General features: G+C 42.5%; 1 protein-coding gene across 1 annotated transcript; it reads left to right on the top strand.

Annotated features, from left to right (window-relative positions):
* The first annotated feature begins 3964 nt into the window (after positions 1 to 3964).
* CTSE (cathepsin E) lies at positions 3965 to 14964 on the top strand. The gene is made up of 9 exons (XM_044451431.1): positions 3965 to 4020; positions 4592 to 4748; positions 6181 to 6298; positions 7728 to 7846; positions 8769 to 8968; positions 10004 to 10126; positions 11878 to 12019; positions 12952 to 13050; positions 14800 to 14964. Exons 1-9 carry the CDS (start codon positions 3965 to 3967, stop codon positions 14962 to 14964), a joined length of 1179 nt encoding a protein of 392 aa, XP_044307366.1.
* Positions 14965 to 22697: the final 7733 nt, after the last annotated feature.

Here is a 22697-nt window from a genome sequence, read left to right as displayed (position 1 = left end):
CTTGCCATGGTTCCTGCCACAGTGCACCCAACAAACCCCTGAGGGAAGGGTCTGTCCACTTCCCTGAGAATGTAGGGGATTCCTCCACGGAAAAGGACATCTGATCACTGTATCTCTTGGATTAGTTGTGCTCTTTTCAACTCTGTGGACTGCAAAGCTATGTGCCAGTTAGGCAAGCCTGCAACCCAGTGGTGGAAGATGCCATTGCAGCCTTCAAATACAGCCTTCACATTTTAAATTAATTAAGGGTACTATTCAATGTGCCTGCCCATAACCCTTTGAACTCAAAGCATTATGGGCATCCAGTTGAAGGTAGAAGAAACACAGAGGCTAGGATTTCCAGCTTGCTTTCCTAACTCTTCCAAATATTTAGTTGACCAATTTCAGCTGTCTAAATGTTTTCCCCTCCTCACCAGGAAGAAATGCTGAGGCACTACCAGGATTCTTTGGAACATGGTGGTACTTTGCTACTCCCCTCCCCTCCCTTCCTGTCCCTCCTCTGGAATCTTCCCCACAGTGTTGGCTCCAAAGAAGGTCTTCCACCTCTGGAACCAGGCAGGGCAGAAAGAACCAAGCCAGCTGAGATGATGGAAGGAGAGCCCCCTGCAGTGTATCCCAGTTCCACCCTCGGAGTATCTCCTTCAGCTGGAACTCCAACCTATCCAATGGTCCTCCCACAGACAATGTTAGGATGCCACAGGATTGTGCCCTAATGCAGACTCCTAGGATCCTGTTAGTATACTCACCAAGTTTTAGGTGACTAGTTTTCATGGTCTTGGAATGATGACACTGACAGGCAGACAGACTCATAACCAGTTTTATTACTATTACTACTACTAATAATAATAATAAACTATAATAATAATTAATAAAGGTGTCTAATATTACTTTTATTTCTGTTTCCAGCTAATTGTGCAAGACCAATTCCTCAGCAACACTAAAGCATTCTGGTCTGAAAGGACCTTATCCAGATGACATCCTCTGTATCATACCTGAAGATAGCAAGCCAGTGGAGTCCAAAAGCTTCTGATAGAATAGTATATTCATATATTAGATGCACATCTAAATTTGCATGGCTAGGAAGCTAAAACCTCTTTAACGGATTATCTCTAGCATTCACCAGCATGGCAAAGGCTGTTCCCAGACTATTCCCAACATTGGTGTATGAGTGGAATGATGGAGAAATAGCACAATTTTATGCATGTCTACTTAGAAGTAGGGCCCATTTCATTCAATAAGGTTTGCTCATGGATAAATGTGCATAGGATTGCAGTCTAATGCATCATGGAACCTGGCCTTAGTTTTCTTTAGGCTTTAGAATGAGTTACAATTCAAAGATAGAGTATGTGCTTTTCATACAAAAGTTCTCAGAGGGTACTATGGTCGATTGTGTTGTACTAGTGTAGCTTGCACTACAATACCAACAGCTCTCAGCACTGCTCTAGGTAGGGTGTGCCATCACACTGTAGTTTACCTTAGCCCTTGAATCCTGTTGGAACTGCCCTCAATGCCCATCAACCCCAAGCAGCACTGGGGAGAATCCTCTGTCTGAGACCCTGGAGAACAGCTGCCAGGAAGTGGCCAAGTGTGACTCACCCATGGACTGCAAGCCCTTCTTGGCCCTCTGCCTCAGGCTGTGTGTCCCACAGACAGGCAGTGCCACAGACTTCTTCCTGCAGCTTTAACCTCCCTACCCAATGGACCTGATACAGCTGGAATTGCCACCCCTCCCCCCAGAAGAAGCAATGATCTGAGAGAGAATCAACTGGAGAAGCGAGAGGCATTTCCCTGTCACACCCTACAAGCAATCACTGTTGTGACTGCACTTCCTCACCAACAAGCTCCACTGGAATCACTGGGGTTAGGTGGTTTAAGCCTCCCCCACCACACACAGGGATCCTAATTCTGCCACAGGCTCTGGGGAATCATCTATCTCAGAGAGGATGGCTGAGCTGGGGGGAGAACCAGAACAGAAGTTTAAACCTCCCAATTCTTGGAGGTGCAGGACTGGGATGTGGGGAGGGGAGGGGAGGGGAGGGAAATAGATGTGTACAGCCTTGGATCTGCTCTCCAGGACCGCACTGGGGTGATAAATGTTGTCCATCCCTGGTGTAGACAATGCTGAAGACAATCAACCAATTATCTAATTTGCATTAAATCAATGTCCTATGACCATTGGGTCAATCTCCAGAGCATCCCTATACTATGGACCTGGTAGTAAGTTTACACTTTTGGAAAGTCTTCTATTTGTTTCTCTTTCAGAAGTCAGAGAATATTTTCCAGCCCTCCCACCAGAAGGGACTGTCAGCAAATACACTGTTCTAATGTACATTCCTCTTTCTTCATTGCTAATTTCTTGGATTTAGGGACATTTTTCTCAGCATGGAATATATTAGCAGCAGATAAGAATCACTGTGAATGTTGACCACATGGAAGTGAAATCATTAACAATGATACAATTATGAAAGGAGACAGTAACAATTTTCTTCTTTTTTTTCCAGGTCCACTTTCTCACAGGATGTTTCGCAGTCACAATAGTTATGAATTTTTCTAAGTAGGATAAGTTGTAATCAGTGAGAGATCATCAGTATAACATTTTAGGCTCAAAATATTGTGCTCCAAGTCCTCAGAAACTGCAATGACAATGCTACCTTCAGCAAAGATGTACACACAGTGTGCAACAAATGAGACACAACTGTGCATTCCTAGCATGGAACAGAGAGCTGACCTAGGCTGGTGTGGGCAGTAAACCCTGAAGAACTGAGCAACTTTTGTTCCTCTCTTGGGAGGTTCTGTCTGCTGCCAGTTCTCCATGCTGAAGAGTGCTGTGGCAACCTGTGTCTCCTGTGCTAGAGTTCCTATGTATAGGCTAGGGTAGGAGTTGTTTGTTACTTTGTTGTCCAAGGTGCCCAACAAGGCCCTGGGAGTGGGATTCTTGGTTGACTGTAATGTGACTTGCTGCTGCAGTCCAATTCCCCTCCCTTCCCCCTCTTTCCTGTTTTGATCCTGTTTAGATTCTGTGTTTTAGTCCCGCCACCCCTATATTCTAACCCTTTAATAAAGTTATTTATTTCCCCAAGTTTGGGGTTGTCATGTGCTGAATCAAGTGGCTGGTCCAGGTGCTAGGACCATAAACTTCCTGGGCAGGATTTGGCCCAGTTGGCCAGGGGAGTGAAGAATCCCTGCTGGCTTTCTGTTAGAGTAACTTGCCCAAAAGCCTGAATAGAAGGCAGAGATAAGGGTTAATGACTAAAAATGATCAACCAAATTCCTTTGAGCTCACAGTCTCAGTGCTACTAAGGAAATGAAGATAGCAACATTTGGAGGCCCTTGCTTTGCTTTGAATCTATCCCAACTATCAGCAAGAACATGGATTAATTAGAAAACAGTGAGCACCTCAATAAACCCCAAGAAAGGTATCTGAGGGTACTCCGGAGCCTGCAGGCATCATGCTGTTTAATTGTGCAACCTCTGGCCATCCACAGTCATGGATCAAATCACACCCATCATTCCAAAAGTGACAGTGATCTACAGACATTCTGGATAAGTAGCTACATTAGTGTGTGTGTGTTCCTAGGAAAAGCCATACAAGAAAAAGCCAAAACCCTGTGGCCCCATAAGAGTTGATTCACTTATAGTCTATCCCAAAAACTGTCTTGCACAAATCATGATCACATAGGCTTCTATATCAGTGCACACCTATAACCAATTCCTGGAATTTTTCCAAAGTCTTTCTTTGGAGATTAGAAAAAATAGTCTAATCTCTGGTCACTGGAATGGAGAATAAGAACAGTGACTCATTTCTATTCCACGGGTGCTATATTGACATTAAGTGGTGTGTCTTTCACACTGTTTTTTTTCTCCATTTTTATCAACCTTGGCTGGGTTGGGCATGTGGGTATAAAAGCAAAGCTTTTGTTCAGTTTTTGCAAGTTAAGGATATCATAAAATCTGCACTGCCAGGATGAAGAAGTTGATTCTTTTAATGCTTTGTGTTTGGCTGGTCAGTGGATTTAAAAGGTAAGTTAATTTCCTTGGCTTTCTCTTTGGTTCTTTCAAATAATGGAAGTCTCCTTGCAAGGTGAAATTCAACCCCTCAAAAGCAATCGGTGTCTTAAATAACCTTTTTCAAATTTCCCACAAAATGGGTGCCTTGCATAGGCCCAATACCAGTACTAGCACATCAGGAATGTGTTGTGCTCAGTACACCAAAGACACATTGTAATTTTTATTCTTATTTGCATCATAATCAATCACACCCTGCAAGGAATGCCACTTGTGGGAATCGCATAATGAGCAATAGCAAATGTCACATAAATGATGAAACACAGATGCATTCCACTTTGATTGATTGGCTTTCAATCAATATTATGCAATAAATACCTCTTGATAACACAAAGGAGAGATGAACTCTATTCACTATAATTTTACAGTGTACCATGGGCAGAGTCCTTAATATATGAACAAGCCATGAAGAACTTACCCTGCTGGCAAATATACTGCTTGTTCAGCCTTCCCTCATTGTCGTGGTAGATAGCTTTACCTATATAGCATTCAATATCTCCCTATTCCTACTTTCACTACCCCTTAGAATTACCCTGAAAAGACACAAATCTTTGCGGAAAACTTTGAGGGAACGTGGACAACTGTCTCAATTCTGGAAGAAGATTAAGATAGACAATATCCAGTATACCCAGGAATGCTCAGCTTTCCAGGAAACCAATGAGCCCCTGCTCAACTATTTGGATGTAAGTTATGAACTGATGCATGGTTGTAACCAAAGGAATGTGGCAGCAGCAAAGGAGACAGACCTTGCACTAAGATGATGGTGATGATGATGATGATGCATGAAGGAACACATTGTGCTGGAAATATTCTTCACCTCACTTACAAAGGAACATATACAAATCCAGGAATTACATGGCAATATGTCATACTTTATCTATGCATTATCTTTTGTTGCTGGTTCAGTTAAAAATGCAATGCTGGCCCATTCTACATATGCATGTAGAATGCATATGTCATTTCTTCACCTTCTGTTTAGTAAAAAAGTAATGATTAGAGCTGCCCTGATCCTTTGGCTATTAATATATACACACACCTACTAAGAGAGACAAGTTTCTTTACATGAGGCATTTCTGATGTGCTTGAGGTTTTTTTTTAATCACTATGTTTTGCAGGAGCTTTACATCACACTGTTGCCCTCCAGGGCTTTCCAAGCTTTTTCTCACTGTTTTGAGAACGTGCAATGAGTTGTTATTCAGCTCTTAGAATAAATCAGGCGTACTGGGCACTTGCTTCTCATTATAGCACCATTTTGTAGTTGTGTAATAGAACATAAAGGAAGTTGGAGAAAGAAAACCCCTGGAAAAATGTTCAAAGGATGCACTCTTCTTCCTGCAAAGAAAATGGAAGTGGAAGCCTTGGCAAAGCACTGAGTTAAATGCCTCATGTAGAGAAACACACAGAGAGAAAATAATTAGACAAACTATCTACTTCACCAAGTAATATGACATTGTAGGGTAGGAGTGGGCAACTCTAGACATTTTGGCCCACAACGCCCATCAGTCTTAGGCAGTACAGCCAGTAGTGAGATGATGGGAATTGTAGGCCAAAACAATAGGAGAGATGCAAGTTGCCCAACCCTGTTATTTCATCTTCCTTTAAAATAACTCAGCTAGTGGTGCCATGGGAGCATTGTAAAAATGGTTTTGTTTTTTTTTTAAACACAGAAAACTGAGGGGGAAATAGTGCTGAAGCACTTGGTTGGGAAGTGCATCATGTGCTGTGTGCATGAGCCAGATGTCTACCATAGATAGATTTCAAAGCACTAGCCCCATTATCTTGACATGATCCATTCAACCCCTAGGGAAATCTCTCCCTCTCTTTGTGACTTTCTGCACCTAAGTTTTTCATCTTATCTTTGTTTCAGAAACAGACATGTAGGTCTACATCAATAATAACCCAAAACACAGCACCATAATCCATGTCAATCCCTTAGAAAAGACCCTAGCTCCATCTGTCTGATCCTGTGCATAATGCCACAATTAAAGCTGGGCAAGAATTGAATCTGGCCTGATAGCCATTTGAGTTTGCAGAGTCTTTCTGCTTCTCATAGGCTCTGCTGAGCATATCTCTGCCATAATGTGTGGAAAACAAATGTTATTCTTTTCCTGCTAGGAGGAATATTTTGGACAAATCTCCATTGGGAATCCTCCTCAGAATTTCACTGTGCTTTTTGACACTGGTTCCTCCAATCTCTGGGTGACTTCCATCTACTGTACCAGCAAAGCTTGTGGTATGTATGTATGTGCATATGTATTTGGTTCACAAGCCAAGGCTCTCCGGATGGTTAACAAAGTTTAAAGGATCCACAAACAATAATAAAATTAAAATAACAAAATTTTAATTGCAATTGCTATTATTCAGCACAGAAGCTGAATAATATGGGATGACAGGATGAAAGGAATGGACGGTTGATGGACTTTTCTTACATATAAAGTCTTATTAGTATGACTTTAGTTTATAGAGGATCATTGCCTTCAAGGGATTTGTGGTGAAATTAGTGAACAGATTCCTGACATTTTATATTATGATGTACAACTTGCATATGATGGAGGCCCCAGAAAATGCACTTTAAATTGGGCTCAGGCAGGTCAACTCATGCACAGTCGCAATATGAAACTTAATAACATCCCCTCCCATACAAGATAGTGGCTACAGTGTGCAGACTTTATCCCATCTGTAAACTGGAAGTTTAATTTCTTTTCTTGCAGGAAAGTCTGTTGTGGATGGGAACTTATCTATAGCTGATCAAAGTGCAATGAGGATAAAAAGACTCCAGGATTTATCTGTAACATAAAGTGAAAACTGGTCAGGAGGGAGTATTATTTAAAAGATCAATTTTCCTTTCCTTTTATCTTCTTCTCACTTTTCAGGATGTAATACTTATCTCACCACAAGAGGACACTTTCAGAGATGATAAAATAATAGATTCAGATTCATCATGCAAAATAGAGAGGAAAAATCCTTCTAGGTCAATTATTTTTGTATGTACACCCACTCCCCCAGACCTTGGAATGATAATTTAGTAGTGCAGTCCTGTGAAATCCGGTCCCACAGACGTACGTACATCTCATTGATAGGTGAAGGTGCCAGGAATGCAGCCAAAAGTTATAATCCTAGCCACACTTTCTCAGAACTGAGCCTCATGGTGCAGAGGCCAATTTAGTACTGAAAAGTATGTGCTACTCTGCATTCCCACATGCACGATACACATATTAGGTATATAGGAGAAGACTGTGTAGGGCAGACAAGATGCTATAATGAATGGTGAATAGCAAACCATATGTTTCCATTACTTGACCACTGCCTGCACCATCAAATTATAGCCTCCATGTGTGAAATGGTTAAATGACCATCCTGGAACAAATAATACTGACAGAGTATTTATATCACCTGAATTACTTCACCTTTTCAGGGGAGTCAGTTCACAGAATGAGAAAGAGAGTCTGCATACACCTCTGTGGATTCATCATAAGATTGTAGTCTTGTGTGCGCTTGCTTGAAAATAAGCTGCACAGAACACAGTGGTGTTTGCCTCTGAGGCAAACATGTGCGTGGCCAGGCAGCAAGAGCCCATATGTTCTCCATATGCCAGTTTTTGGGTGTCATTTTCTACTTCCAGAAATGTTCTGATGGAAGTCGGTTTGTCTTTTAAATTACAGCCGCACATAACCAATTCCACCCATCAGAGTCCAGCACCTACCAAGAAGTGGGAACTCCATTCTCCATCCAGTATGGCACTGGTAGCTTGACAGGAATAATCGGATCTGATCAAGTGACCGTAAGTGGAAGACCCAAATGCAATTTTTAAATGTGTGTTCTCAATGCTTTGATTTTCACACTGATTTCTTGGACTGTTTCTAGCAGGTAGCCTCACATGAGCAACACCTGGGAGCATTTTTTCTGTATTCCAAATTCAGAAACTTTTCCAGCTCCAAAGGGCCCAGCTTTTCTTAGCAGTCAGCATGCTCAGATTCTATAAATCAGGCAGAGCTGGCGTGTTCAAGGGAAGTGACCATCACTCTACAGAATTGGACTGTATGATATCCATAGAGGAAAGAACACACATGTAGGAAAGAACAACAGGTTAACATTCTTGTTAGCTCAGTCAGGAGAAATCTGTGCACTAATGTGGGCTGACTTTGAACATACAGAGCTGCTTTATGTTAAGTAAGACCATTTATTCTAACAGGCACCAGCTATGCAAGGTCTTGGTTGAATTCATATGGCCATATAGGAATTCATAGTACATACAGCACTAAATGTATTGTAAGGCAGCCAAGTGTCTTAATTTATAGAGGACAGTCTTTTGTTTCAAAGGCTGATAAAAGACAGTCTTTTATTTGAAAGTATCCTCTGTTTGATGGACTATCCAATCTAAGTCTGGTTTAAAGACAAAGGACCATAAGGAGGGAGAGGAGAGAAATTGAACTGGGCCATCAGCAGCTAGCTACTGGACAGAACACTTAGCAGACACACAGGACAGCTGGTGACTGGAGATATATTATATTTCAATTAAAACCATACTAATTATGTATGAATTTGCATCTCTGCATAGAAATTAGCATACTCTCATTTTAATGAAAATCAGTTCTCTCCTTCCTATGCTTTGCTGATACATTTTGGCCATGGGTAAATAGCCATAACTTACTGCTAGCGTGGCAATAGGAACAGAATTATTTTACTGGATTTTTGCCCTCCAGATTGAAGGACTCACTGTAGAAAATCAGCAATTTGCAGAGAGTGTTACTGAGCCAGGCAACACCTTTCTGGATGCTGAATTCGATGGGATCCTTGGTCTTGCCTACCCAGCCCTGGCAGTGGATGGAGTCACTCCAGTCTTTGATAATATGATGGCCCAAAACCTGGTGGAATTGCCATTATTCTCTGTTTACATGAACAGGTATGAGAATTTGACTCCTATAGTTTCATCTTTCAAAGCCACTTTAACTAAAAGACCACCTGTCAAGTACATGTGGTAGATTCTGAAAGCATACAAAATGCTTAACTAGGAGTGGCAGAACACTTTTTTTGTCAAAGCCCATGTTACCTTGGATGAAACCTGTCAGACATCACAGTCCAATGTGTACAGGACCAAAAGTCTGTGGTGCAGAGTCAATGAGCAGAAAAGACATTTACATCCAAGCATTTTCCTTCTTCAACTTATGTAAGGTTCCTTTCATCAGCCTTATCATTGGGAGCAGGAGCAGAACAGAAGGAAGTCTTATCAATGACCCATCACTTGGGAAGAAGCTGAAAGTTTGGACTGAGAGGCTTGGAAGTCCTCCCTCCCTCCCTCCCTCCCCCACTTGATTTATATGGTCCTCCTCTTCTTCAACTTATCCTCACAACAATCCTGTGAGATAGGTTAGGGTGACCGTAACTGACAAAGCGAGAGCCAGTGTGGTGTAGTGGTTAAGAACATGGGACTGGGACTCAGACGACCTGGGTTCTAGTCCCCGCTCAGCCATGGAGCCAACTGGGTGACTTTGGGCCAGTCACAGACTCTCAGCCCAACCTACCTCACAGGGTTGTTGTTGTGGGGATAAGATGGCAGAGGAGATGTAAGCTGCCTTGAGCCCTTTGTAGGAAAAAGGCAGGATATAAATAGAAAAATAAAATAAAAATAAAAATAAATTAGAACCCAGGTTTCGAGAATTGCAGTCAATCCTCTAACCACTACATCACATGGTAGGATGTGGGGAATATATGTTCTTCTCATCTAAAATTTGGATAGAATAAATAGATTGATGATGAGGATGGAGCCTATATTAAACCTAGTGTGGTATACTGAAGTTTTATGATGTTAAGGAGGAGAAAAAGACGACCATGTGAAACACCCTGGGTTCCTTGAAAGAAGAAAAAAGGTAGGATATATGTGTTATAATAAATAAAAATTAATTAAACCCTTTTCTTCCTTCTCTCTCTCTCCTTCTAGGAATCCTGACTCTTCTGTAGGAGGGGAACTGATTTTTGGTGGCTATGATCATTCCCATTTCAGTGGAAATCTCAACTGGATTCCAGTCACGAAGCAGGGATACTGGCAGATCCAATTGGATAAGTAAGTGTTGTTTGATGGGGAGGGGAGCAATTCTCTAGAATGACACATAAATTAAGCAGGGGGAGATCACTGGAGGGAAAGCAGTAATGAAAATGAGCAATATACCTTTCTCATGAAGGCCAGAATCCAGAAAAAAGCATGTGCTTAGTTTCCATGCTCCTCAACATTTCTCAGATAAAATAGGGGCAGGGTGGTAAGCTAACAACCCTACCCCTGATTTGTTATTGGGAGCTATTTTATGAGTCAACTCTCCTTTATCACACATGATAGTAACAGGGGCTTTTTACCCGTTGGCACAGTACTGGGTTCTTTCATGCCTTGGAAAGCTCTTCTCCACCGATTTAAAAGCCCAAGCGTAGGTGATTTGGTTGATGATATCCTTGAAAAACATCACTATTCTACGAGATCATGAGTTGACAGTACCCCTCAGCAGCCTGGGTGTGTCAAAGCATAGCCAGAACTGTGCATGATGCCTTTGTATTTGTGTATGCATAGGTGTACTGCTTCCCAAACAAAGTATGCCTGTGTATTCATTGCTGGAAACTTGGGCAGAAGGCGGCGGCTGCTGCTGCTGCTTACTCAGATCCTGCTTGCGGGTTGCTGGTTGGGCACTGGGGGAACAGAAGGTGGACCAGACGGTCCCTTCGTCTGATCCAGCACGACTCTTCTTATGTTCTCAGGTGTACACATTGCCATGCTACATGTACTAGTGACTAGAGGCATCCATGCACTGCCTCCGAGATGCCTGGGGAGCAAGAGTGAGCAGTAAAGGATGGTGCTGGTAGCGACTCAAACAAATAACATTTTGATGATGTTGCACTCACAGCAAAATCACCTGAGAAGCTGTGTGGGGTTCGCATCATTGCCACTGTTTGCCTTTCTCCATTGCTGCTGCAAACCTTCCTCAAATCTTTTTTTGGCCAGGGTCTACAGGAGGACTTACCTGCACAGCAGGGCTGCATCTGCCTGCCCTCACCCCATATCTGTTTCCTGGGGCAATTGCCTCACTGTGCTGGTCTTAGTTGCTGTGGTTCCTTGCAGTGCACTAGTAGTGAGAGTTGGATTAGCAGTTTTTCTTTCATCTCGTTAATTACGTTTTGCTCTGTATTACTATATATTAAGTCTAGATGATTTGCCTACATCAAATTTATATTATGTTTTGATTTATCTGATTTATTTGAATGCGTTGATATAGATTGCAGCATTTTTTCTACATGTGAAATTCTATTTGCATACATTGATGCAAATGAGCTGTTTCCAGCAAACTCCACAATGGAAAAGCAACATAAATTAACAACAAAGTAGGGATGGTGGGGGGGGGGGGGAATAGGGTCAGTAATATACCAGAAATGGGTGGGAACATTGTTGCCCCTCTTAAATAAGTGGGGTTTTGGAGGTTTTTAACAACAGCTCTTTACTCCACTCACAGAAGGGTCAAAAGGCTTTTGTGCCTGAGGATGTGTTGTCTTCTGTTCACCCTAGAAGTCTATAGTTTCTAGTTTCACATTTAACAGTTCAAAATTTCCTGTGCTTAGGTGGGCTTCGGAAGTCCATGAAGCAGGTCTCTACCAGCCACTGAGGGCAGACACACAGTTGCAAAGGGGAGGAAGTAAAGACATGGTAGATATTAAAGAATTGAAAATAGTATGATAAAATGGGAATGCAGGCAAACAGTGCAATTTTCCTGGAATGGCAAAAATCTGCCCACCTGGTCCTTCCACTAGGACTTATTTTATTTTCTTCCTTTTCAGCATTCAGGTTGGTGGGGAAATTGCGTTCTGTGCAGAAGGATGTCAGGCCATAGTGGACACGGGGACCTCTCTCATCACAGGTCCTACTGAAGACATAAAGCAAATGCAGCAATTAATTGGGGCACAGCCTATAGATGGAGAGGTGGGTCCCAGTTTGAAAACCTACAGCAGCATCTCACTTGGATGCTAGAACTGGAACTGATCTATGAGAAGCTTGATATTTTTCTCTCCAGGCTCCTGTTTCTTCCTATTCTTTGGACTGACTTTAGGTTTTTCTGATTCTCTTTTTTGATCTGTCCTCCTTCGTGATTTTCTAATTCTTGTATTTAGTATATTAAAATGCAGACAATATTGCCAAGTTTAACCCAAAGACTGTTGTGGGACCAAGCACATATTACACAGAAATAAGGCCCTCCCACCCTCAGAGAGCCTGGAGGAATGTTGTCCATGGGGTCGCGACTAACACCACCACCACCCTCAGAGAAATTTTGTTACATGAAAATCAGCATCAGTTTTTCAGTTTGTGTGTGTGTGAGGGAGGGGCTTGGGAAAACAAGTGGTGAGGGACAAAACCCTTTCCCTGATAACTGTGGTTCTAGCTTTATGGTTGAGGCAATGATGGAGTTCACACATAATAACCACATTCAATGACTGAATGTGGGCTGTTACTGAATCTTGGGTTATTATATTTTCTAGACCCAGTCATGCTAGCAACCCATAGTTTGTTGTTGGATTGTGAACTGTGGGTTGTTCTTTGGTCAACCCATCATTTTTTGTTAGTACAGCTAGGTTCAGACAACACAATAATCCACATTTCAGAATAACCCATGGTTGAACGACAGCCCATACTCAACCCACACCTAACCCTTGAGTGTCGGTTGCCTTATTGTCAGAACGCAACCAGCACAATTAAATGAATATGATTTTAAATTACCCAAAGCTGTTAAAAATGCAGACCTTATTTACCCAGTTTCCAGATTTATCTCCTTCAAAATTACATGATAGAAATATGTGGATTCTAACTGAAAAATCTGTATTTACCCCTGTTATAAACATGTGTTTATTGTTCTGCAGTATGTTGTGGATTGTAACAACCTGAATGAGATGCCTCTTGTCACCTTCACAATCAATGGGATCCCTTATACTCTGATGCCACAGGCCTACACCCTTAGTGTAAGTACTCTCACTCAGTTCTTCATCTGCAGGATTGAAAAAGACATGCCATTCTTGGGGAACTGTGGGCTACATTTGGCGAGATATTTATCTTTCACTCTGCATTAGGAAGCAGACACAAGGGCATTTCTTTGTTTTATGAACAAGCATTTCCACATTAAGGAGCTCAGCTAGAGGCTCTGATTGAGCAAGGTCTGCACAGAGTAAAACCATGGCTGCGATCACTACAAACAACCCTGCAAGGGTTCGCATTTTTTCCTTCAACCTGCCAATCAGATGATCAGGCTCACAGTGGTAAGTCTCCTCCCTCACATCACCTCCTTCCCCCTCAGTCCTCCAGGTGGCATCCCAAGAGACACTGTAGGCAGGAATGAGGATCCTCCTTTTGACAGCTGTGATCACAAGCCACGTTCAGCTGGCCAGGTTGTCCAGCAGTCTGATCAGGAGCAAGGGGTGCCTGGTCCATGTTCTTGGGGCAGCGCAGAATCTGCTGGGCAGTGCTGCAGAAAGAAGCAACACCATTCAGCACCACTCCTGCCTGGCATTGGCATGGGATGGTGGAAAATCATCCTTCCCCTGCTGCCCCTCCCACACCTGACAGAAGCCCTCATGTGCAAGCAGGAGTGGGGAGAATGGGCATCTGAGTAGTGCTGCCTTCAGTTGGGCACTGCTAACCAGCTGATTCTTCATGCTCCTGCTTGGCTAGCTCCTTGGCAAAAGAGGCAATGGCTGCTCACACTGAGCAGCTCTCTCATTCTGGCCTTTGTACCATGATGGGCTGTTTTCTGGATTCACAAGCCATCATGGTGTGGAGAAACTACTATTTCTGTTTGCAGTTTCTAAGGACCAAGCACACCACTCTCAAATACCATGATAGAGACCAACAATAGTAAAACGAAACAGAACAAAACTACTATTGCTTGTTGTGTCATGTAAACCCAGCCCATGCCTTAGAGAGGTTAAAGTACAAAACTGTGTAGAGAAATTCCTGTAACTCCAGAGGCCAGACTACATAATGTACATTAGTTACCTATTAACATTCTTTAATCATAGGGAGTTAAAGAGAGAGAAAAGGGCAGATTTCCTCTTTGTACTTTAATGCATACTTCCTGCTTATGGGTCAAGTGTGAATTTTAAGAATTATGAGTAAAGAAACATAGACATATAGTTCCCACAGTGTGATTGTTCCCACAAATAATTCTCAGTGAACGTGTGCTTAGCAAATCCTACCCTGCTGAAAGAATGTAGTAGTAGTAGTTGTTGTTGTTGTGTGTATGTAATGTTGCTCACTCAGATTCATGCAGGAAGGGGGAAATGCACAAAACGTGGGATGTCAACTTTCTGTATATGATCTATGTTCAATTCTTATACTGTCAGAGAACTCTGGCCACAGGCTGGGGTACCTTAGTGAATGGGAAAATAACTGCCATCCAGGAGTGCTGACCTGGACTGTATCAAGGAGACCTGGCTGGATGAGAATGGGGGAATAAGTCTCTCCCAGTTTTGATCAGCAGGCAAGACCAGGGGCTGTAGACATGGAGTTGCAGTTGTCTCTGACAGTTCTGTTTCCCTGTCCAGGTGCTTCCCATGTGGAGCAGGGATTAGCAGGGAGGCAAGTCTAAGGGATAAGAAAGAATTACAGACACTCCTTCCTTCTTCCAGGGAATTACGTAAATTCTGAAAATGATGGCAAATTGGCTAGCACTTCCATAACTGAATCTTGACACCTGTAATTTCTCTTCCTCTTAGGAAAACAGTGACGGGATGCTCCTGTGCTCCAGTGGCTTCCAAGGCTTAGACATGCAACCCCCAGTTGGGCCACTCTGGATTCTGGGAGATGTTTTTATCGGCCAGTACTACTCTGTCTTTGACCGTGGGAATAACAGAGTAGGGTTGGCTCCTGCTGCCCCTTAGAGTACGTGGTGAGCGTGTGGGTCAAAATACCAGACTCCATTCCTTCCTCTCCCTGAGCAGCCTTAGCAAAATAATGTCTTCCCATCTGCACTAAGTTTGCTGAGGACAGTGACAGTCATCTGTGTATGCAGACGCTTTGAGGTCTTTGGCAGGTCTTTTTCAATACATCTATTTTCAGTAGAGAGCATTGTGCTGGGCATTTTAGTAAAGTTATTTGCAAATGTGTTTGCTTTCTCTTCTCCTTAAATAAAAAATTAATCAATCAATAATTAATAACAACTTCAGTTTTAAGGTGGCCCTGTTGCAATCACACATAGGGTGGCCATCTGTCCTCTCCTACAGAAGACAGTCCTCTATCTAAAAGGCTGTCCTGTGTTTTGGAAGAAAGTAAAGGTACAGTGAAGTCTGCAAGCAAATTTACACAGCGGCCAGAGCTGGAGACATCGCCCCACACTATCTGAGTGAAGCCCTACCTGCTGCCTTGAGGAAGGGGTCTGTCCACTCCATTGCTGAAGAGGTGCTGCCCCACAAGTGGGGAGAGGCAGGACTATCTCTAATTTTGTTCCACCACCTAGTTGATTTCCCTGCCTTCAAACTGTGTGAACAACCAATCTATGTGTTTACTAACTGCCTGTAGTGGCTGAAGATGCTATTGCAGTCGTCAAACACAAATAATGCATTTTAAAAGTAACAGAAGGTGGAATTTCATACCACTAGGCTTCCTTTAGTATGCAAGCCAAGTTTCAGGTGTCTAGGTGCCACCCTCTTGGTGTTATGGTAGGGACGTACAAACAGAAAGACAAGCACACATGCTATCCTATTCTTATAGATAAGCTTTCCTGGGCTGCTGTTCACTTCATTAGACTCTCCTAGGAATTTGTAAATGCCATTCATGTATGGTGTCTGGTAAGGGATTGGGTAAGTAATATATTCTAATAGTTTAATTATTACAGTCTAGTGAGCGACTCACACTAAGTGGGTGGGTGCTGTTACAGCAGAGTACAAACAGGAGTTGGTTCAAGAGCAATCTCAGGTACATCTAAGGATTGTACATTGTTTTATTAAACATTCTGAGAGATAAGGGATATGTCTTCTTGTGATTGGTCTCCTCCTGGACAAGGCAGCATGTTGCAGACTTCACATTACAAGAGTTAAATCAGAGACCTCCCTGAAAGCAAAACCACTGACAGGCAGGTAGGGGTGTGGGTGTGGGTGTAGGGGAATGTTCTGGCTTGTTACATTAAGAGGCACGCTGGAGCCCCTCCCAGCAGCAAAAATGATTACACCACTTTAAAATAATTATTATACCATTGAAATGAAAAAAAGGAAAACCAAATGGGCATTTTTTGTGTCAGAGTGCTCAGTTGTTGTAGAAAAACACATTCCTGCATTAAGAGGCACTTGTTCCTTAACACTAAGCATAAATCAACCAGCCTAAGCCAGTATTTTGCACTTCTAAAAACAAAGCAAACCTGCAAGCCTGTGGTCCACCACCCCAGTGCAGACAACTGCTCTTCGCAGTTCACTCAGACGCTGTCATCAGGGCTGAAGGAACAAACTTTTGCCACCAGAGTGAAGCCTTCCCATACCTGTTGGCTCTTGCCAGCAGAGTAGAAATCAGGAGACAGGTGGAGCTTATTTGACTTTCTTCCACCTGCAGGGAGAGGAAAAATTACAGAGGAAACACCCTGTGCTCTTGTAAATTTATTCCTGGGTTGGAGGAATACTTGATCAGCTATTCCCTCCCTGGCCTCTAGAACATCAATTTTCCCTTCTCTACAAGGCTGGAGTTTCAGCCTCATAGAGGAAGCCATCATGAAAACCTTTAGAAGGAACCAAGAGGAGAACTCCACCAATACCTTTTCTACCAGTGGGAAAAATACCTTTCAAATTTGCAGCTCTGTCTATGAATTTACAGAGCTTTTTTTCTCAACAATGTAACACAGTCGAGAGACAGGGATTGCTCTCTGAGGGCACAAACCTGGGACAGCAATTGTGCCTTTGCCGCTTGGAAGCCTCCAAACTCAGAAGCTTCCAAGTTTTCTGTGCTTTGCTGGACTGAAGCCTCCCCATCTTCCATCTTCTATCTTTCATGATTGCATGGTTTTTTGATCTCTAGTGAGGGTTTTTCAGAGGGGGAAGGAAAGCTCAAGAGGCTGGAGGAGGCTCAAGATAACTCACATCTTGAGCTCTCTTGTCCCTGCCTCACCCACCAGAATGCTTCCTTTCCTCTTCCAAGGTCACTTTTCTGATGTCACTGGGCAGCTGGCATGGTTCTTTCCATATGGGCATGGAGTTCTTTCCATGTGGTGGAAGGGGGTCAGGTCTCCCACTCCCCCTTCTGAGGGCTGAGTGCTATTTCTAAGCACAGAGGTGTTTCTGGGCTCTCCTATGGTCCCTGCAATTTTCTCCCATAACTCTGTGCATTGCATGCAAGCAGATGTTTGCAGAACACACATCTATGTGACACATCTTGGCAAACACACAGTGGCCAGTAGACTAGGAGTTGAGACATGTTCCAAGATGCTTTTGATTTTTATATATCATGGGAGTTTACATTCAGCCCTTCCAGGTGAATGATCTTCCAGAAACAGGTCACACATAAAGCTCAGTTCTGAAGGGCAGCAAGCTTCAACTTCACCACCTACTTAGTGCAAAAGCACTTACTTATTTTTTCGCTGCATATGCGTGAGCTGTTGTGTATCGAGTTCGTACCTAACAGCTGTTCTTAGCTGGTCACTGGACCTGTTCTTTTTGTGTCAGTACTTACTATCTGATATAAAGCCAGATGCTAAATCAGATTCACCCAGCGTTGTTTGTGCATGTTAACCACTAGCCTAGTGGCATAAGTCTAGTCTGTTCATTTACGCAACATGAACTCAGGGAAGAAGAGAACTCATGGAAAATTGCTGTGCGTGTCCTGTATTCAGAAATTCATTCTAAATAAACTGATCTTCAGTCTTCTTGGTACACTGATCATATGAGTAAATCACTCACATGACCAGGCAAATAAGAGAAGTAAATTTACAAAACTGAAGATGTCATGCTTTGGGAACAACATGAGAGGGCAAGACTCATGGGAAAGAAGGAGTGATGCTAAGGAAAGTTAAAGGAAGAAAAAGAAGAGGAAGACTAAATATAAGATTGATTGATTGATTGATTCTATAAATAAAACCACAGCCTTTTGTTTACAAGGGTTGTGCAGATCTGAAGGACAGAACATTTTAGAAGACATGACTTGATGGCATGTTACAGCAACAACCTCATGAAAAGCTTAATGAAGAAGTAAGATTTCGGGGTTTCAGTCATCCCATTGACAAACATGTCAGTGATTCAGATCAGTCAAAATCTGCTTGCTTAGCAAACTATGCAGTAACATGTTATACCACAACCCCTAGAGCTGACTCAAAGGTTCAGAACAATTCCACAATATATTCCTGTACCAGTTTAGTTATAAGATAGGTGGGTTTTTTAGAGAGTAACCAGGTATTCACAATACAAGCCATAAGTAGAGGGTATGTATGGGGTGTTATTGAATTGTAATGAACCATGCTATTGTTATTGAATCACAAGTTGTTGTGTTGCATGTACCCAACCGCACTAACAAACCACAATTAGTTAACCAAGAACAACCCACTTTTCACAACTGAACATGAGTATTCTTCATGGGTTATTCATGGCTAATCAACTATGGTTGGTTAGTACTGTTGAATTCACACAACACAACAGCTCATGATTGAATGACAACCCATTCAATCCATGCTCCGTCCTTCCTGTGGCTGTATCACACACAATGCTAAGCGATGCTGTGCAGTAACCACATGGCATGGCATCTCACTTTGTGTCCTGAATTCACATATTAGCTGTGGCAGGGAGGCTGGGGGACAGCAGGTCTTGCTGGCAGCTGTCAGAAATGCAGGGGCAAGATAGGCATGGTGGGCAGGGCAGGAGGCATGGGCTTCTCAGGTGATGCCCACACACACACACACAGCCTTTGTGCTGTTCTTGTGTAGGGTAACTTTTGCAAGAGAAGTTCACTTGCTCTAAGAGTAGAGCAAAGGCACCACAGTTTGAAAGCACCAGTCAAGCAAACGGTAGTACATAGGAGCCCCAAGCATGCCTGCCTCTAAGGCTGCTGCTGCTGGAGGCAATGTGGCACAATGCCCCACTGCCACTGAACTGTGGCTGGGCATCAAGAAGGCAGTGCATGGGCAAAGGTTGCGGGGAGGGGTAAGCTGCACAAGTCGGCCAATCAGAGCATGGCTGCAGCAGCCTCAGCAGTTGCTATGTGGAACAGGGCAGCAAAAAATGGAGGCTGGAACATCTGCTGAAGCTCCGGTTGCTCTTACTGCCGAACTCGATGGTGGAAATGTGGGAACCTTGTAATTGAGGTCACACATAACAACACACCGTAGTGCAGTATGGAAACCTTAGAACAAACTGTTGTTTCTCCACCTAACAGGCCACACTCTATCATGGAGGTTGAATTCACATGTAACAACAAACCATGCCCATGCACTTTCCATCATGGCTTCTTGGTGTGTTTGAAGACCGCCTGTGTTTCATTGTGTAGCTTTACTCTCTACATGTGGAAGCTGAAACATCAGGACAAAGGCTAGGGTGTGTTTTGTTTTGTTGGCTGATGTTATTTTGTCTCATTGTGTTTTTAATTTATTTATTTTTGTGCTAGGTTTTGATTAAGAGGATTTTGTTTTACTCCCAACTTTATTGTGGTTAGTCACATTTAATGCCATTTTTAATGAAAGGCATGATATAAATTTGATCAATAAAAATAAATAGAATTGTCAACTGATCAGAAAATCAAGAACAGAAAAAGGCCTGGCCTATGATCCTTTGTAACACATTTGGTATAGTTAATCCTCCATCCAGCTCAGAGGATGACAAAGCAAAGGATTTCCAAACCCTTATATGGTCTCTCCAAACCAAAGGACACAACTGTACCAGATTCATCAACTTCAGAAGATTTTCTTCCTGAGCCTTATCAAGCAAAATATGTGGTCATCCAGCAATTGTAACAATAGACTGCCCTTTTCAATAGTCTCCTGTTCCTACAGATTTATGGGCATGCTTGGTCAAGTACATTCCCTGTTTTAACTCCTTATTATGAACTGGCTATCAATAATGTGGAAATTATAACTCAGTCTTCCTTCAGTCAGGTGTTTTAAGGATGAAGACAAGCCAAATTAGGTTCCCAGAAGCAATTATATTGACAAAACCAGATAAGGACATAGATAGAAGTATTTATTTTAGAAACCAGCCTTATGATTTGCCATTCTGAGTCATCATTCTTTGCTCACTTTACAGCTTCTAAGTATGAAAGTCACATGCTTACTCTCCAAGTTCCTCTTTGTCTGCTTAAAAATCCAGAACAGAGTTCAATCAGCAAACATAACAAAGAATTTATGTTTATATGTCCCTGCTCCTCAAAATATGTTTTGGACTACCACAGATGCCTCCATGACCATGAAGGCATATTCCTTTTCAAGATCCACAGTTCCCTCCAAATTTATACACAGTGCCATTAATGAAGGAGAGCCTCAGACAACAAGTATAAAAAGATGGCTGTGAACTTCACAGTAAGCTTTAGGACATCCCAAATTATACACCCACACTTCCAGGCTAGTATGTTGTACAAGATGACATCAAAACATAACCAACTAAATATTTTATTTGGGTACTGGACACTGTTCAGGTCTGGTGCTCCTTGCCAATAATAGGCAATACATGTAGGAAGGAAAAGGAAACTGGAGGTATATCCCAAAATAAGCTTAGGGCACCCCCAGTCATACATCCAAAATGCATCATCCTCAAGATGACATAGAAGTATATGCAGTCCATGCTTTGTTTGCAAGGCATTGCAATCAGGGATCATTATGTATTAATGATCATTACAATCTGGAAGCATTGTGTACTTGGGGCCATTATACATTCCTTGGAGGGCCCCGACAGTTCTCATTAATCCAGGCTGTTGTCTTTGGGTATTGCCCATTAAGGCATGATGATCCCAGATAACAATTACAAATTAGTAGCTGGGGATATGCAGCAAACCTACAGATGTATGACATGGCCTAGTCCATTTACTATTTGGGGAGCAGGGAAATATAAATTTATTTATAGTCAGCCACATGTAACATTTCTAGATAACATAATATTTTGCAAAATCTCCATTTCCTCTGCATCATTGCATACAGAGGTATAACAGGAGGTGGTGTCCATTAGCTTGAAACATTCTGCTGGCAGAAGCATTTACTGGTTCAACTAGAAATTAAACAGATAAAATCCCCTACTGGTTCGTACCCACAGGTGATCTAGAAAAGTAAGATTGCCTTCTTTTTCTGTCTTAGCCCTTGTTCTTTTAACAATTTTGTGAGGCTGTAAACCCCATGAAGATACTGTATTTCATAGCTGAAGATACTGTAGCTCATGTGGGGTATTCAAGCACAAAATTCATGAGCAGAAATTCAAGCACAAAAAACATAGCACAATGTATCAGTGATGAATCAAATAAAATTCTCAAAGTTCTTTGCATCTGGGACAAAATGAACTTTAAACAAATGGGAATGTGGAGGAAACCAAAACTGACAGATTCAGCCATCCATTTCCAGGACTTTGAGTACTTTGCTCTTAAAAGTCATGGTTTTAATCTCTACCCATTCAACCCTCCAGGTGAGGCAGTGGATGTCCTGAATTGATGCCTGAGTCCATAAGTTTGACTGGATGAGAGCTGACAAACTGAAACTTAATCCAGATAAAACAGAAGTCCTCTTAGTAGGGAGTTCACCTGACAGGTTGGAGGGGTTTTATCCTGTCCTGGATGGGGTTGCACTCCCCTTCAGGGACAGGGTTTGCAGTTTGGGGTGCTCCTGGAGCTGGGTCTATCCCTGGTGGCCCGGGTGGACTTGGTGTTCAGGGATGCTGTCCTCCAACTGCAGCTGATTCATCAACTGTGCTCGTACCTGGACAGGCAGAGCCTGGAAACAGTTACCCATGTGCTGGTAACATAAAAACTGATTACTATAATGAGCTCTACATGGGGCTGCCCTTGAAGACAGTCCAGCAATTGCAACTGGTACAAAATTGGGTAGCCAGGTTGGTAGCTGGTACCCCACCTAGGACTCGTAATACTCCAGTGCTCAAACAGTTGCACTGTTTGCCACTTGTCACTTGGATCCGATTCAAGGTGCATGTTTTAACATATAAAGTCCTAAACAGCTTAGGGTCTGGTTACCTAAGGGATCATTTTCACCCACAGAAGCCTGCCTGACCCCTTAAATCAGAACAGGAGGCACAGAACAGAAGGCACCCCTCAAAGAGGTGTGGGGGGATGCCAAATAGGGAAAGGACCTTCTCAGTGGCTGCTCCCCACCTCCGGAATAAACTCCCAAGGGAAATTCACCCGGTGCCATCACTATTTCCATTTTGGCACAAGGCAAAAACATACCTTTTTAATATTTATTTTAAGTGATCCTGACCATCTTTCACTTATTTAATGCTATTGTATTCCTGATTATATTTGGTTTTAAAATGTTTAAGTGTTTAAAACAATTTAAATTGTTATTTAAAAATGTATTTATATGAAGTTGTAAGCCACCTGGGAACTTTAAATATTTGGCTGTATATAAATGGAAATATAAATAAATAAGCAAACTTTTTTTTTTCTTGCCAACAGGCTATTTGTCCCTCTCATGGCTGCGTATTCCCCTAATCTGTTG

Source organism: Varanus komodoensis, unplaced genomic scaffold (assembly GCF_004798865.1).
Source record: "Varanus komodoensis strain SLA01 unplaced genomic scaffold, ASM479886v1 scaffold1, whole genome shotgun sequence".
NCBI classification, from domain to species: domain Eukaryota; kingdom Metazoa; phylum Chordata; class Lepidosauria; order Squamata; family Varanidae; genus Varanus; species Varanus komodoensis.
Note: the sequence above shows the minus strand (reverse complement) of the source record. Positions and strands in the feature narration are given on the sequence as shown.